We start from the raw sequence: 16,111 nt of genomic DNA, 5'->3' as shown, positions 1-16,111 counted from the left end.
TTAATTTAAGATAATCTAAGTTCTATACATGATTAATATTGTTTGCATAACTCAAAAACCTCAAACTCCATTATTCATATTTTATTAGTTAATTATGTTACATATAATAGAAACATATTTGACAATAGTATAAATTTTAGGGTATATTGAAGAAAATTATATAACTATTTTATCCATTAATGCCAATGAATTATATTCAAATACTTACTTCAAAATGGTAACACGAAAAAATATTCAAATCTAAAAATTAGTTAAATATAATTTTAAATGCAAAAATTCACATACAAATAAAAATGATAGATATAACAATTTTAAAATATTATCCGCGCGTAGCGCAGAAAAAGAATCTAGTATATTCTAATGACTTTTGACTATGTATTCCAAAAAAGCTAAATGTACAGTATATTTGACCATGCTCAAAAGCGTTCTCTCTCCTATCCCTCAATTCTACAGTATATTTGACCATGCCTCACATATAAATTAAATTTTCTGAAAAGAGTATTTACCCTAGCCATTCATCATGATGAACTCATCGACAAAAAAACTCATATCTATTGTATACTTGGTGTTTACTACCTTCATGATGGTGGTATCTTTGGCCAATTCTAAACCTCTGCAACCAGATATATTTGATAGTCCTCGTACTACAATCAAGATTCAGAATAACAACGACTATCATCTTGGAGTCCGTTGCAAATCTCGAGACGATAATATGGGTTTCAAGATTCTTAAAAAGGGTGAGATGTATATATGGAGTTTCCGTACTAATTTTTGGGGAACTACATTATATTTCTGTAGATTTAGTCATGGAGAAATAGACAAAGGCTCATTCCCAATTTTTCAAGCGGGTAGAGACTCCGCAAATTGTAGTAATTGCACATGGATAGCGGAGGCAGATGGTCTTCATGGATTTATGCTAGAGCCACCTATTATATATTTTAAATGGTCAAAATAATATAAAATAATTTTATTCAGAAATGTATTGTAAACATATAATTTAATAGATGATAGTCCGCACTCAACAAATTATGATTTAATATGATTTTTATTCAGATTATTCAATTTGATAAAATTTAAAAATAATATTATAAACAATTAAAATCTAATATTTATATATGTTCAAGAATGTTAAGTTTCTCTATTTGAATTTTTTTTTTTCATTCATGTCAGAATATCATCGTCATGTTTTAATAGATAGGTCACGTAGTTGAAGGAACAGCTCAAGATTGCCTCTTTTACAAAAAAAGTGGCTCAGGTTGTGTCTTTCAGAGAAAGAAGGCAGAACATGCAAATTCTGATTACTATCCTTAAGCGTTTATCTGAGTATTCATGTAATCGTCTTTATCCCAATTTGTTTAAAGTTTCTGAATTGTGATGTATCATTTTTCAGTGTTGGGAATTTATTTATTTTCTCATTTTTCTGTGAGATACATTTGCATAGGAGACAGAGAGACATCCACTCTGCTTATTGCCAAGTAACCACCAACTATGAGCTTGTGACAAATAAAACAGAACGAATGAAGGTCTGATAATTTGTTGGTAAAACTATTGTAAAATTTGCTTATATAATGAATATATGAACAAATAAAACAGAGCAGGAAATAATAGAAGCTTATGTGCTTGGTGTTCAACTGGTAAATACAGTATGTTTGCTTTGTATTTCTCCTCCCAACGTATTGAACAAGAGGCTTTTCTTGCTCAAATGGATAAGTGAAAATGGTATGTTTGTGTTCAATCTTTCTTGTCATTAAACTCTTGCGCGTTTCATTGTTACGATTGCTGCTTGTTGCTTGATCATATTAAAGTCTCAGTTGCTTGTTCATTAACGTTATGTTTGTTGCTTGATCATATAACAGTCTCGGTTTCTTGTACATTGATGTTAATTGTTAAGATTGTTGGTAGATCAGCATGTTACAGTCTCGGGTCTTCTTCATTAATGTTGAGTATAACAAGCTGACTTTTTTTTTGATATCTATATTTAATGTGCAGGGAATGATCTCTGGGAAGTTAGAATATAAAACAACTACAAAATCATAGTCCTGTGGGTCGACCCGCAAAGGCTTGCAAAGGCTTACATTTTTTGCGTGACGGGTTTGGTCAACCATTTTGAGAACCGCGGCCCGCACGAGACTGACCCGCTATGATCCGCTTGAAGATGAATCCGCTGCAGTACGAGATGGGACGGGACAACCTGTTTGCCATCTCTAGACTAAACTAACTGATTCTCCGAGAGTATATGCAAAAAATTCACTGTATCGTAGCATTTTTCAGCTTTTATCCATTACCCCCACTGAATTCATCTTTCCTCGATGAATGGCAACGAATGAATGTTATCCTTTCCACATTGGTTTCCTTAAAGGTTCTTTTGAGTTTTCTGAAATCCCAACCCCCATGGTGAACATCAATAAGATCAGAAACCAATAATGTGAGATCAATGCATGGGATTGTACATAAGAAATCTAGGCGGCCAAGGAGCAGTATCTGAAATCTAGTTACCAGACCACACATTTGTGTCTCTCGCATCACCTATAACCGTGAGTAATCCTTTTTTGAGAAGCTCTCTTCTGTGAAGGATGTTATGCCTAGGCATATGATGGTCGAGTTCCCAGGTTACAATCCTGAAAGGAGGAGTTCTGGAAGTACATGCTCTCTAGGAGACGAGCTACCAGAGTCTGGATTGGAGAATATTCTCCACACTTGTTTTCCAAGGAACGATTGGTTAAACCGTTCAATTTCATGGAAGCCACGTCCTCCTTCTTCTGCATAGATTCTTCCAGGCTATCCACAATAATTTATTTCTTTTACCTCCACTTATCCACCAATATTCGGTAATAGCGCTAGTGAGCTAGGTCTTTTTGATAATCTGAAATAGGACATGATCCTTATAATCTTCCTTGCAGCTTATCTTTGATATAATTCAAGAGTTTACGCTTAGATCCATTGAAGCTTTCGGGAAAACCAAGGCACTTCCCCTGAGGCCTTTTGACATGTGTGTTTTTATCGCCATATAATATTTCATCACCAAATCATTCGTTCTCAGCATGTATATCAGTTTATGGGCTCAATAATGTTGTCAGTGATTGATCGACTATCTAAGAACGCACCTTGGGTGTCTGAAATGATCTGAGGCTGGAAGCTCTTCAATCTGTCACAGAGAATTTTAAAGACTATTTTGTACTAGACAGAACACAAACTGATGGGTCTCATGTCCTTCATCATCGTCGGTTTATCAATCTTTGGGATGATACATAGTTGTGTATGGTTCCATCCATCCGGTAAAACAGAGCTCTGAAAAAAAAGACTGAATCTCCTCAATCACCTAAACTCCAACGATGTACCAGAACGTCTGTAAAAAATCCAGAAAGACCATCTTCCCTGGGGCACTGCTTCCTTTCACTCTGAATTCTTCCTGCTTAATCTCCTCATCTGACACTGGTTTACACTTTCGTCCTACAACATCAAAACCCGATTCAAGGTCTTCTTGCCCTTCACACTATTACAGAGATACTTTGTGTTTCTATCTCCAGATTTAAGCCACAACTCCTTGCTTTTCTGCTGGCTGCCTCCAGTGAGAGTGTGGTATATTTGAAGATGAGTCACGTCTCCTTAGAGAGGTTGGAAACGGTCTCGAAGATATATTTAGGATATATAGCTTATAAGCTTATGTTTGTGGGCTTCTGTATATACCCATTATCATATTCTTTTTTTTTTCTTCTTAGTTAGGGTTTTGTATAAAGAGTTAGAGAGCAACAGTGTAAAGATTAATATAAATAATAAGAGAAGAATTTCTAGATCTTTTATATATCTAAAACTGATCATTGGGATTTATCCTATCTAGGTGAGGAAGGTAACGTGCCGGTGGAGGTGATTGCAAACTCAGTTACTCGACATGGACGAATGCATTCGTATGTGGCAAGGAATAGGTCCGACTTGGTTACAACAGCAATTAAGCCATGTATGTCCAAAGAAGCTAATAAGTAATATTCCCTCTGTTTTAAAAATATGCATATCTTAGATTTTTCACATATATTAAAAAAATCATATTAAATCTGATTGTAAATACATTATTTTTTTGTGAATAACAATTTTTTATAACTTTTAACCAATAGAAATCCAATAAATACTATTAATTTTTTTGAAATTAAGAATTTTTTATTAAATAATATATTTAAAAAGTAAAAAAAAATTTTTTTTCGAAATAATTTTTTTTCTTAGAATATGGATCTTATGAAACGGAGAGAGTAACTAATAAGGTTGATGTTTGTGTGTATTTTATTCTATTTTTCTGATCCCTAGGCTAGTAATGTTGGTCTTTTCAGTGTTTCTCTCTTATCTTGCAACTTTGATTCTCCACGACCTTGTTTTTTTTGTTGCTACTGGTTTTTGAATGAAAAGATTTTCAGTGGTAAAAAAAGTTACGTTGCTTATTTTCCTATTCAGATAATAAATAGCAAAAGAACTTAATAGTTACTTTTAGAAACTTTATAAAATAACAAAAAATTAGGACTAGATTCTAATATTAGAGTAACAAAATATGTTTATCATTAAGTAATCGATAAAAGTTAATACTTCTGTTTTATAATAATAAGTGTCACTTTTTGTTTTTAATTTTGTTTTAAAATAAGTATTATTTGTTACAATCACAATGTAATTTCGTAGATTAAATCTAATTTTTACCTTTTTGAATAATGAATAATTTTTTATTTAATTATTTTTATTTAATTAATCATACATTAATTAGAGATATTAGTACATTATACAATTTTTTAATCTATGGAAAAAGTATTGAAGTGACACTTATTTTAAAACGGAATGACTGTAACTTCTCTGACTTCTCTGTTATACTTATCAAATTTTTAAGACTATAACTTCTTTCAGTTACTTAATGATAAACACAATTTGTTAACGTTACTCTAAATTAGAATCTAGTACTAATTTTTTGTTATTTTATGAAGTTTCTAAAAGTAACTCTTTTGGTTTTTGTTATTTACAGAGTAACTGATTACGAAGATAAGCAACTTAGTTTTTTCTGGTTTAAAGAATATCCAAATCCCAAAATAGTCACGGAACTCTTGTTTTTCTAGGTTTACAAAAGGGAAAAAAAGTTCAGAATAGAGATCTAAGAAGCTCCAAACAACAATAAAAGTGGAAGAATGTCGTTTTCTGGTTATAGCTTCGTCGTACTAACATTATTCTCCATCGTTTTTACTCAAATATATGGTTTGGGAAAAGTAGACCCAATGTATGATCTCAAACCGGAAGAAACGCTAGCGATTCACAACCAGATTCGAGCCGATGTCGGCGTGGCTCCACTGGTATGGGACGATAAACTAGCTGCCTACGCACAGAACTATGCTAATGTACGCTCCAAAGACTGCGCCATGAAGCATTCAACAGACGGAATGTACGGCGAGAATTTAGCCGCAGGGTGGGTCCAACCTTTGGACACAATGAGCGGTCCGATTGCGACTAAGTTTTGGTCGACGGAGAAGCCTAATTACAATTATGACACCAACAAATGTAGTGATGTGTGTGGGCATTACACCCAGATTGTCGCTAATCAATCGCAACGACTCGGTTGTGGTACGGTCAGATGTCATAACAATGAGTATGTTTGGGTTGTATGTAACTATGCTCCTAGGCCAATGGGTGATGCGAACACACGTCCGTATTAATGAACTTTTGTTTTTTTCTCTTTTAACGTGACTAAACAGAATGGTGCGTATTCGAGTTGTTGAAAAAGTCATCTACAACATAAATATAACACTTATGTAACAATTCACAATTTTTCATTTTCTTGTGCTAGTATTATATATAACTAATTCAAAATCTAATATATATATTGAATTTGTAATTTGCTTTTTGCTTTCAACAATATGTGATTTTGAAACCGAAGATGATACATAAAGGATACTAGCAGGAACGATAAAGTATGAATCTCATCAATATCACCCAAGAAAACTTTTTTTTTTACAAAAATGTTACACAAGAAAAAAAAATTCAAAACATTCCTAAATTATACCTTACACAAGAAACCCTGATATTGCCACTTTTAAATTCTAAACCCTACTAAACTCTAAATATGAAATATATAGTTAGTAAATACTTTATATTTAGTAAATACTTTATCATTTACATTTTTTTAACTCTTAGTTTTATTTTTTAAATACTTAATTAATAATATAATTCTAAATATAAATATACTCTCCCGTTTCGATTTAGTTTTTATTGTAGAGTAAATTTTTTTTGTTTCATAATTTAAATAAAAAATTTATTAACTTTATATGATATTCTATTTTTATTGGTTGAAATATGGTTAAATTTATAGGTAATGATGTTTTATATAGAAAATATACAAAACTAAATATTTTTAATATGTATGTATAAACATAAAATGACAACTAAAATAACACTGAGGAATTACTTATTTTTATTGTTTTGCGTTTAGTAAGTGTTAATTTATGATTTTCCCGTGTGTTATTTTAGAGATAAACACTTAATTTACTGTTGTTTAAAAGCAATATTCAGTCATAAATTAAATTTTTAGTCTAAGAATATAATAAATACATAACTAAATAATAATTGAAAATTTAAGTTTTAATTGGTTTGTGATTTATATATATTTAACCGCCGATAAAAATATTTAATTTTAATTTTATACTATATATATTAATGTCAGAAAAATTAAAATAAACGTTGAAACATTAATTAGATAAAATTAATTCGATACTGAAAAGATTAAAAAAAAACAACAATAAATCTTTGAAAATCAACTTAAGAAATAAGAAGTAAGAACATCTTCAATAGTCTATATCTCCTTATTTTTAGGGGTTTTGCACTCCGGCAACCTCTTATCCCTTCAAATTTTAAGGAGGTGGACATTATACTCTCAAATTTGAGCATTCATTATTCAATCTTTAAAATATTATTTATTTTCATTTTAATGTATCTTCAAAAGAAACTATATTTTAAGGTTTGGCAAAACCTCAAAAATAAAATTTGAGGATGTCGACATTTATTTTGAAACAAAATTAAAAACAAAAAGTAACACTTATTATAAAACAGAAGTATTAACATTTATCGATTACTTAATGATAAACATATTTTGTTACTCTAATATTAGAATCTAGTCCTAATTTTTTTCGATGCTCAACCTTTCATATTTTAATATCCTTTTTCAAAAAAAAAAAAGTTTTAGGATGTTTCTTTCCAAAAACAAAATTTTATATGAAACCTTAATTTTTTTATATTTTACATAAAAGTCTTTATGCTTAGCAAAGCATACATATTTGACAAAAACTATAAAATATCCAACAAAATTATTATAAAACAAAATTAATAAAGAAAATCTTATATTATAGTAAAACATTGCATATGAATAAAAACATACAAACTAAATCATTAAATTTAAATAAATTACATAATTATTCATTATAATTATCTCCATAATGATCACATTTATGATCAATCAAGGTATTTCGAAGTGATAAGTGAGCCTCCTTTTTATTTAAAGATTACGAGCTAAAAAGTTTCAAAAATGAGCATTCTAGTTTATTGCCCTTTCAACTTGTGCACTAGTCACGTTGAACTAGGAATTTTTTTAATGAAATAGCTCAAATATGTATGCAAAAATTTAGCACTTAAAAAAATGCATGGAAAAAGAAAATACTATTAACAAGGATGTAGGTTTTTTGCTTAATATATATAAGAAACAAATTTGCTTTAGATTTTTTGTTGTGGCTTTAAAAATAAATCTAAAGAATGATTGGTAAAAGTTAATAGTAATTTGTTGTAGGCTTTTTGACTAACAAAAATAAAAGTACAACATGATTGATAAATTTTAATGTTTTAAAAATAAATAAAACTAAAGTAGGAACATAAAACTGAATCAATCACCCCCAAAAACTTCATACTCATACTAGACACTCATCATAGGCCGAACCATAAGTGGTAAAATATGGGTTGCAAATTGTTTAAAGATTTATGATTATATAAACTTTTTGTCATTAAAGGTTTTTCAGTGTTTTGTTCATTAAAGTGGGAGTGAATTAGTTTCCTTTATATTTATTCAGATATAATGTATAGCTTGTAAATTAAAAAAAAGTTCATATATTTCATTTGCGAAAGAGATAGCTAAGACATAAAAAAATTTGGTTTGTCCGTTCCATTATAGACTGGATTATGAGCATGTAGATAAATTTTTAAAATGTTAAATTCTGAATAGTGGCTGAATGATGTAGTATGTGTATTTTCAAATTAGACGTAGGCACAATTATAGCAGCAAAATTCGGTCTTCAATTGTGTTGAGGAGCTTTAGAATGATGTTAAAGTGACCATGAGAGTCTGTGGCTCCTATACTCCTCAATTTGGATCAATAACTTTCTCCAACATCCGAGGCATACTCTTACCTCAGTGGCCTATTCAGAAAACATTTTACCTATGTTCGAATTAACTAGTATATTTTTACCCACAACAAAACAGATCCACGACTGATTTAATTAAGACCATGGTAAATGATTTGTTCTAATTTATGAAATCTCCGATACAGCTTATCACGTGGGAGAGTTGTTAAAAAGTAAAGTTTTGGGTTCGAGTAATTTCAAGCACATCAATAATTTACCGATGGATGTGGAGGTGTTTCTTCTTACAGTAAAAGGTTATGGTCGATGCTCTATATATCTGTGAATCTGGAACTGAAGACGAGTTATCACAAAATTGTTGCATGTTATTTTGAAGAACAATAAACACCCAGCAACTTTCTTTAAGAGCCCACTTATGTCAAAAAGCCCACCAAATATATATTTTGTTTTCGAACACAAGCCCACCAAATGTATATTAGTCCAAAAACACGCACACAATCCAAAGAAGTATTAGGAGAAATGTCATAATCCCATTCCAACGGCCAGGATCAGGTAGAGACCACTGTAAATCAGGTGGTCGTGAAACCACAGGATCAACGATCTGAGTTCTTTTCCTTCTTCGCTCATATGCTAAATTCTGGTTGGAACCTCCCCAACGAAAGAACCATTTGTGATTTCTCAAAAGCAGCACAGCAGCTGTTGATTCTTAAAATCTGAATCCGAGACGGTGGTGTATGGAAAGCTCCTGTACCGATCGGACGTGACTAGTGAGTGAGGGAGTTACTTTTATATATTCTCTGATCATCAATGGCGTCTTGGCTCAAAGCTGCCGAAGGTAATCGCTTCTTCACTCTTTACCGTTATAACTGTTTTTTTTTTTTAATCGAAGGTTGTGTGTTGGTTTATAGATTTATTCGAGGTTGTGGATCGAAGGGCGAAGTCTGTGGTTGAAGATCTTTCCGAGGAACAGTCTGATTTGCAGCCGTCAGGTACTCTCTCTGATTCATTCCACATTGAATGTCACAATCACGCTGTTGTCAGACGTAATTTGTATAGCATTTGGATAAATTTTTAGGAACATTAGCATTGGCCTGGTGTTAGTGTGGCCAAATTGTTAACAGTGATTCACATCTTTAGTATTTTAATTTTAGTCACGTGCCTTTTTCTTATGTTATGTTGTCTTTTGTTTTTGGGGTGGTGGCTAAAGCTTCTGATAAGAAAGGGTCTCAATCAAAGAGATTAACTTCAAAGAGAAAGGTATTATTTACCGTTTTTCTCTTATCTTGTCTTTGTTTGTTACATCAGTACTTAAATTGTGGAATGTATTTGCAGGCTCGGCAGAAACTTGTAAAAGAGGGAACTTCTAGTAAGAGAGATCTTTCTGGTGATCAATCTGGACCAGGAGTGTCACAGTCTGAGGGGCCTCCATCTAAAAGTTCTGTTTCCACTGAAGATGCCTCTCTCCTGCAGAGAAGAGAGTTTCAACCGACTGATGCAGATGTTCAGTCACTTCCACAATCAGTGTCAGACGGCAAAAGTGAAGATGCTGCTGCTGTGGTACCTTCAGAATCTGTTGTGGACGGTGGTGGTGATGCTGAGGCAGCTCCAGGTAGCAAGAATCCTGATGGAGATGTTGGTGTTCCAAATGAATCTTTGGTGCAACCGTCACCATCTTTACCTGACAAAGAAATTGAGGTCGTTGTTGCCAGTGAGAACCTGGTTGATGCTCCCAAAAAGGATGTACAAGGAGAGTTGGAAGATTCTTCAAAAAGAGACCAGGATAGACTTGTGGAAACCGTAGTACATGTTCCTCCTGTAGGCGAAGGGAATGTGATTCAAAGCACAGGTGATGAGGCGAAAGAAAAAGTTGGCACCTCAATCAATTTGGATAAAAAACAGGAACAGAAAGTTGCTGATGCCTCAACCAATTTGGAGAGAGAGCAAGGTCGTAGAGCTGATACAACTTCCATGAAGATACAAGATCAACTTGAAGAGGTTAGTTAGCCTCCGCAAATGAGGAAAAAATAGCACGTGCTATGTCTGCTACTTGAATTTGCATGTGTGATGTCGTTTTTAAAAGTCTGTTGATCAACCTTTTCACTAATTATAGGCTCAGGGGTTGTTAAAAGCTACAGTTTCCACTGGGCAGTCAAAAGAAGCCAGGTTAGCAAGGGTAAGCTCCAATGTCATTTTCTACCTTTCCTGCATCAAGTGGGTGACAAAACACTCCTTCATCCGTCAGATAGGATTTATTCATGCCAGTAGTTGGGATTTCAGATGTATATGTCTTCATTTGCTTTTAGGTCTGTGCTGGACTTTCATCCCGTCTGCAAGAAATTAAGGCAGAGAATGCACAGTTGGAAGAGCTTCTCACTTCAGAGGTAAATTTCAACAGTTTGAGTTCTTTTCCTTCTCATAGAAGAAAATGTAAAAAAGTAATACTTGAAAGTGGTCAAGTGCACCTAATATTATTTCTTCATTTTGACTGTTGTAGCAAGAGCTTACCAAGTCATATGAAGCTAGCATTAGGCAGTTGCAAAAAGATTTATCAGCTTCGAAAACTGAAGTGACGAAAGTAGAGTCAAGCATGGTTGAGGCACTAGCAGCTAAGAACAAAGAGATAGAAGCACTTGTCAGCGCAATGGATGCCCTGAAAAACCAGGCTGCTCTGAACGAAGGAAAAGTGTCGTCTCTTCAGGTATTCTAGGCCTCGTTTAATTTTGGTGTGCTTCCAGTTATATCATACCATGACTGTAAATGGTCCTAGTTATTTCCTCTCTTCAGCTACCCCTTTTTTCTTTTTTCCCAATCAGCTTTTAGTAAAATAATTTACTTTTACCAGGCTGACATGGAGTCTATTATGAGAAACAGAGAATTGGCTGAGACTAGGATGATGCAGGTACTACTAGAATTTTTGTTTCCATTAATTTCTGCTTGCTATATAGTATATACGATTATGAACATATAAGGTCCTCAAAACCATTGAACTAATATTTTAATTCTTCCAGGCATTGCGGGAGGAGCTTGCAACTACTGAAAGGAGAGCCGAAGAGGAGCGTTCTGCACATAATGCCACAAAAATGGTTTGTTGTCTGAACGTTGCGGAAAGTATTCATAATGGAAACATGCTATCACTTTTTGTTTACGTGAATTGCTCTTTCTAAGTCAGGCTGCAATGGAAAGGGAAAGAGAGCTAGAGCACAGGGCTGTGGATGCTTCCACAGCACTTGTTAGAATTCAGGTGAGACAGGATCTTTGACTGAGTCCTACTGTTAATATCTCACCTAACCTAATATGCTGTTAGTTGCTGAACATTAGCTCTATCTTCGTACACTGTGTTCTTTCTCCGGCAAGGAAAATAGGAACCCATTGTATTTTCATGTACTGTATAATCATGAAGAAAGTAAAGATTCTATGTGGAACTCTTGTTACCCAGAACACTTTGATCTGACTTTGAAAATGGCTGGTTTATTAGAGAATTGCTGATGAAAGGACAGCGAAGGTGGCAGAACTTGAACAGAAGGTGGCCTTGCTTGAGGTAGATGAATCTATCCTCAACGAAATTTGTTACTCCATCATCATATATTTGAACTTCACTAGAAGAATTGGCAAATGATACTCAGGTCGAATGCACATCTCTGAATCAAGAGCTGCAAGATATGGAAGTTCGTGCTCGCAGAGGACAAAAGAAATCTCCGGATGAACCTAATCAAGTGATCCAGGTATGGTATGTTAACTTCGATAGTGAGTTTTAGCACTCTTTTAAAAATTCGTTAGAAGTAAAAACCGTAGAAAATATGTGCAAACAGTATTTACGTGGTTCCTATGGTAAGTCATGTATCGATTTCAGTTTTCTAATTCTAAAAGCGAGAAGTATGTTCGAACCCTTGAAAACAACTTTATTAGCTTTTCAAGGTTCAAATTTTGGCTACTCTAGGAAGTTAACTTTTTATTATGCAGATTCAAGCATGGCAAGACGAAGTGGACCGTGCTCGGCAAGGTCAAAGAGACGCCGAGGAGAAACTTTCTTCGATGGAGGTTTGTTAGTAACCTCGGAAATCCTTTATTGACATGAATATATTTGTTGTTTGTGGTATACGAGATTACATGTGATTCATTTGCTTGTTATAGGCTGAAATGCAAAAGGTTAGGGTGGAAATGGCAGCCATGAAGAGGGATGCAGAACACTACTCACGCCAGGTGAGATCCACAGTTTCTGAGAGTCTGTCTCCTCTTGTTAATGCATTGACAGTTTTTTTTTTTTTTATATCAAGTGACTCGGCAGACCTCGTTTCTCTTCTAATCCCCTGGCGTTTCTATTTCATTGGCCTGGCAACTTTTTTGGATCTTTTTTTTTTTGTGAAAGACCCATTGCTCTACTTGTTAACATGGTCTTGTGGTTTATAACTGATTCATGGTTGCTAGAATTTAGTGCTTACATCTAATTGATTTATTTCATCATTGTCGTAAAGTGGTACCTTTAATGCATATGACTATATGATTATATAACATGAGCTTAATCGTTATACCCCTGACCTAGTAGGAGCATACAGAGCTGGAAAAACGCTACCGTGAACTAACAGATTTACTGGTATGTGAACTCTGAAACATTATGATTCTTAGATCAAATTCATATTGGGAAGTTGTATGATAGCATCTGGCCATGTGGTTTGATGCAGTACTATAAGCAAACGCAACTAGAGACTATGGCGAGTGAGAAGGCTGCAGCAGAGTTTCAGTTGGAGAAAGAGGTGAAACGTCTACAGGAAGCACAGGTTCGATATCAAATCTAGCTACAGCTATACGTTCGCACGCTACTTAAAAAGAAAGAATCTAAACTTGTACTTGGTTGATGATTCAGGTAGAGGTAGAAAAAAGCAGAGTTCCGCGACGTCCATCAACAACTTGGGAAGAAGATTCTGAGATCAAGACACTCGAGTACGTCTTTAGCGATCTCTTGCTAAATATGAACTTTTCTATATTGAAGATGGTGTTGATCTATATATTGAGTTTGTTCTTCGATGCTTACAAAAAGAAAAAAAAAACAATTTCAGGTCTCTTCCATTGTATCACCAACACCTGGCTACAGCGAGGACACAGGTAGAGAAACTTGGGAGCATATTTAGAAACACTACTTATTTTCATTCGCTTTTGCTGTTGCTTTTGCTTTTGCTTTTAATCTTATGTTCGCTTTGTTCTCCTTGTGTCTTCAGGTGCAAAACGCAGTGAAACTGTTAGACTCAGGAGCTGTAAGGGCCACGAGGTTCCTTTGGCGGTACCCAATAGCTCGGATTCTCCTGCTTTTTTACCTTGTGAGACTCTCTCTCTCGCTTACCTCTTGAAATATCACTTGCCTTACTATATCTTCATCGTCACCCCAAAATAACATCTAATAAACATCATTTATGAAATTGCAGATCTTTGTTCATCTCTTCTTGATGTATCTAATACACCGGCTACAGGTACGTTTGGTCCCTAATTAAACTGAATATTTATTTGAGTCATGGAATTTGAATAATTGTCGTTCTAATCTCATGCACTCGTGTAGGCGCAAGCCGAGGCCGAAGAAGTAGGGGACTCAATGGGCCTGACCAACAACGTTTTCAGACCATGACAGATTCTATAAATGGGGTTTTCAAGTTACCAAAGAACTTACGTATGGATTGTCTTAGAGAAGGTTTTGAACTTTTTATACTGAGGCTGCTTGTCACAATTTAGTGTAGCAGCAGTTTTACTGTTTTGTTTATTCAAGGAAGTTTCTTCTAACTGTTTGGGATTTGAAGAACAGAATGTTTGTAAATGACTACATGGGGTTTATATAACGTACGCTTGAATACCTATTTAACTAAAACTAGTTTGAATTCGAGTTGAGTGTTTGGGTTTGGAAAGGAAAAACACAACACATTCCGGATGGAAGACCACATTGTACACTGATAACATATGAATCTTACATACTCATGTAATGTCCATAGCATTGCTCAAACGGATGATCGCCTGCGTTGAGCTTTCTACAACAAAAGAAAAAGCAGTGGGCTACTCTCTGATGCACAACCTAAATCCAACTTGAATGTAAGTCATAGATTAAACAGAAATAACCAGTACTTAGAATAATTAACAAAATTAAACAGATGGACAATGTGAGAATTAAAAAAGAAGTCAGCAAAAGCCAATGAATGAACAACATAAATGATTAGAAGATAGTTAAGCTTTTCATGGTTGTGCTTACAGTTTAATAAAAAAAAACAGTTACAATTACAATGAAGACATCAAGATATTGAGAGACTAGTGCAACTAATGAAAGACAATCATAAAGAGATTAAATCTTACCTCAAATATACCCAACTGATTATGAATTTTCTGGCTGCTAGTCGTTGATAAACCAGCAACAACAACCTTAGCTTCAACATGATCCTGCGCATAATAATGAGCAAAGTTTTGAAGTCAGTACAAACTTAAAGAGAAAAGAAGGTTCGTGTGGACAGTGATTTCTCATTGGTTTCCTATAGAAAGATATGTTGAAACGTGTATGCACTTTCTAAAACAAATAGGAATTCCAATGGTCCATCATAGAGAGAGGTAATATACACAAATATATATATAGATCAAGATTACCAAAAAAAAGTTGGAAGCAAGTTGAAAAAGCCAAAATTTCTGCCAAGAACAGGAGAGAAATATAGTTTTTTAGTAGGAAGCTTTCAGAATTTTCTGTACGCTATCCTCCAAATTCGCGAAATGTTGTTGACTACTCTGATTGTGCTCCGAAACTTTATTGTTCAATTCATTTGTGTACAAGGGAAAACGGATTACTCTGTTTGGCGATAAGTCATTACATTGTAGGAAGCTTTCTTTCAAGTCATTATCTCCAGTCTACTGTGGAAGTCAGCAAGGAAGAGAAGGGCTTAAGACTTTCACAATGGATGCACCTATGATTCCAGAGAACACTCCTTACTTGGCTACTATGATGATTCCAGCTATATCTGATCTGTTAGACTCAATTTCAAGACATTTTTGAAGTTCCAGTGGGTTTACCTCCTTTTCGGGATAAAGAACATGCTATTCATCTTGTCCAGGAGTTACTTCAGTCTCATTCAGACCATATATGTACCCTCATGCTAGTAAAATAGTTATGGAACAGATGGTTATTGACATGTTAGCTCAGGAATGATCAGACCAAGTACAAGCCGTTTTCAAGCCATGTTTTACTCGTCAAAAAGAAGGATGGATCTCATCGCTTTCTGCATTGATTACAGGGCTTTGACAGAGCTATTGTGCCTGATAAATATCCAATAAAGGTCATAGATCAGTTATTGGATGAGTTTCATGGTGTGTGTCTCTTCTCTAAGTTGGATCTTCGCTCTGGATATCAATATGGTGAAGAATGATATCAAGAAGATAGCATTTCGCACACTTGAAGAACACTATGAATTCTTGGTCATGCCCTTCGCTTTGACTAATGCACCAGCTACCTTTCAGGCACTCATGAATTTGGTTTTCAAGTCATTTCTTCGGGATTTTGTGTTAGTCTTTTCTGATGATATTTTAGTTTCAGCAAAAGGACAGTGACCAAAAGGACGTGAATCTTTAATATCAGAAATGGTTAACAAGATTATTGGGTTTCGACCATATCATACAAGTCGGAGTGTGTGTGAGAATAAGGCAGCTGATGGACTTTCGTGGTGCATGTCTGTTTTTGTTTTTTTTGTTGTTATAAATGTTTGTTTTGCCTTTCGTTATAAAATATAGGTTTGTTT

General features: G+C 34.3%; 2 protein-coding genes across 2 annotated transcripts; both read left to right on the top strand.

Annotated features, from left to right (window-relative positions):
- Positions 1–5,153: 5,153 nt before the first annotated feature.
- LOC108826947 (pathogenesis-related protein 1-like) lies at positions 5,154–5,675 on the top strand. Its single transcript, XM_018600292.1, has one exon. It carries the CDS (start codon positions 5,154–5,156, stop codon positions 5,673–5,675), a length of 522 nt encoding a protein of 173 aa, XP_018455794.1.
- A 3,243-nt stretch (positions 5,676–8,918) lies between these two features.
- Positions 8,919–14,200, top strand: LOC108825549 (golgin candidate 1). The gene is made up of 21 exons (XM_018598861.2): positions 8,919–9,195; positions 9,269–9,349; positions 9,568–9,617; positions 9,693–10,355; positions 10,471–10,533; positions 10,664–10,741; positions 10,855–11,058; positions 11,203–11,259; positions 11,369–11,443; positions 11,530–11,601; positions 11,836–11,898; positions 11,984–12,082; positions 12,321–12,398; positions 12,492–12,560; positions 12,904–12,951; positions 13,040–13,135; positions 13,222–13,298; positions 13,415–13,460; positions 13,574–13,672; positions 13,778–13,822; positions 13,909–14,200. Exons 1-21 carry the CDS (start codon positions 9,168–9,170, stop codon positions 13,972–13,974), a joined length of 2,157 nt encoding a protein of 718 aa, XP_018454363.1. The 5' UTR covers positions 8,919–9,167; the 3' UTR covers positions 13,975–14,200.
- The last annotated feature ends 1,911 nt before the right edge of the window (positions 14,201–16,111 follow it).

This window comes from Raphanus sativus, chromosome 9 (genome assembly GCF_000801105.2).
Source record: "Raphanus sativus cultivar WK10039 chromosome 9, ASM80110v3, whole genome shotgun sequence".
NCBI classification, from domain to species: Eukaryota; Viridiplantae; Streptophyta; class Magnoliopsida; order Brassicales; family Brassicaceae; genus Raphanus; species Raphanus sativus.
The sequence above is the reverse complement of the archived record's forward strand: the minus strand, read 5'-3'. Positions and strand labels throughout refer to the sequence as shown.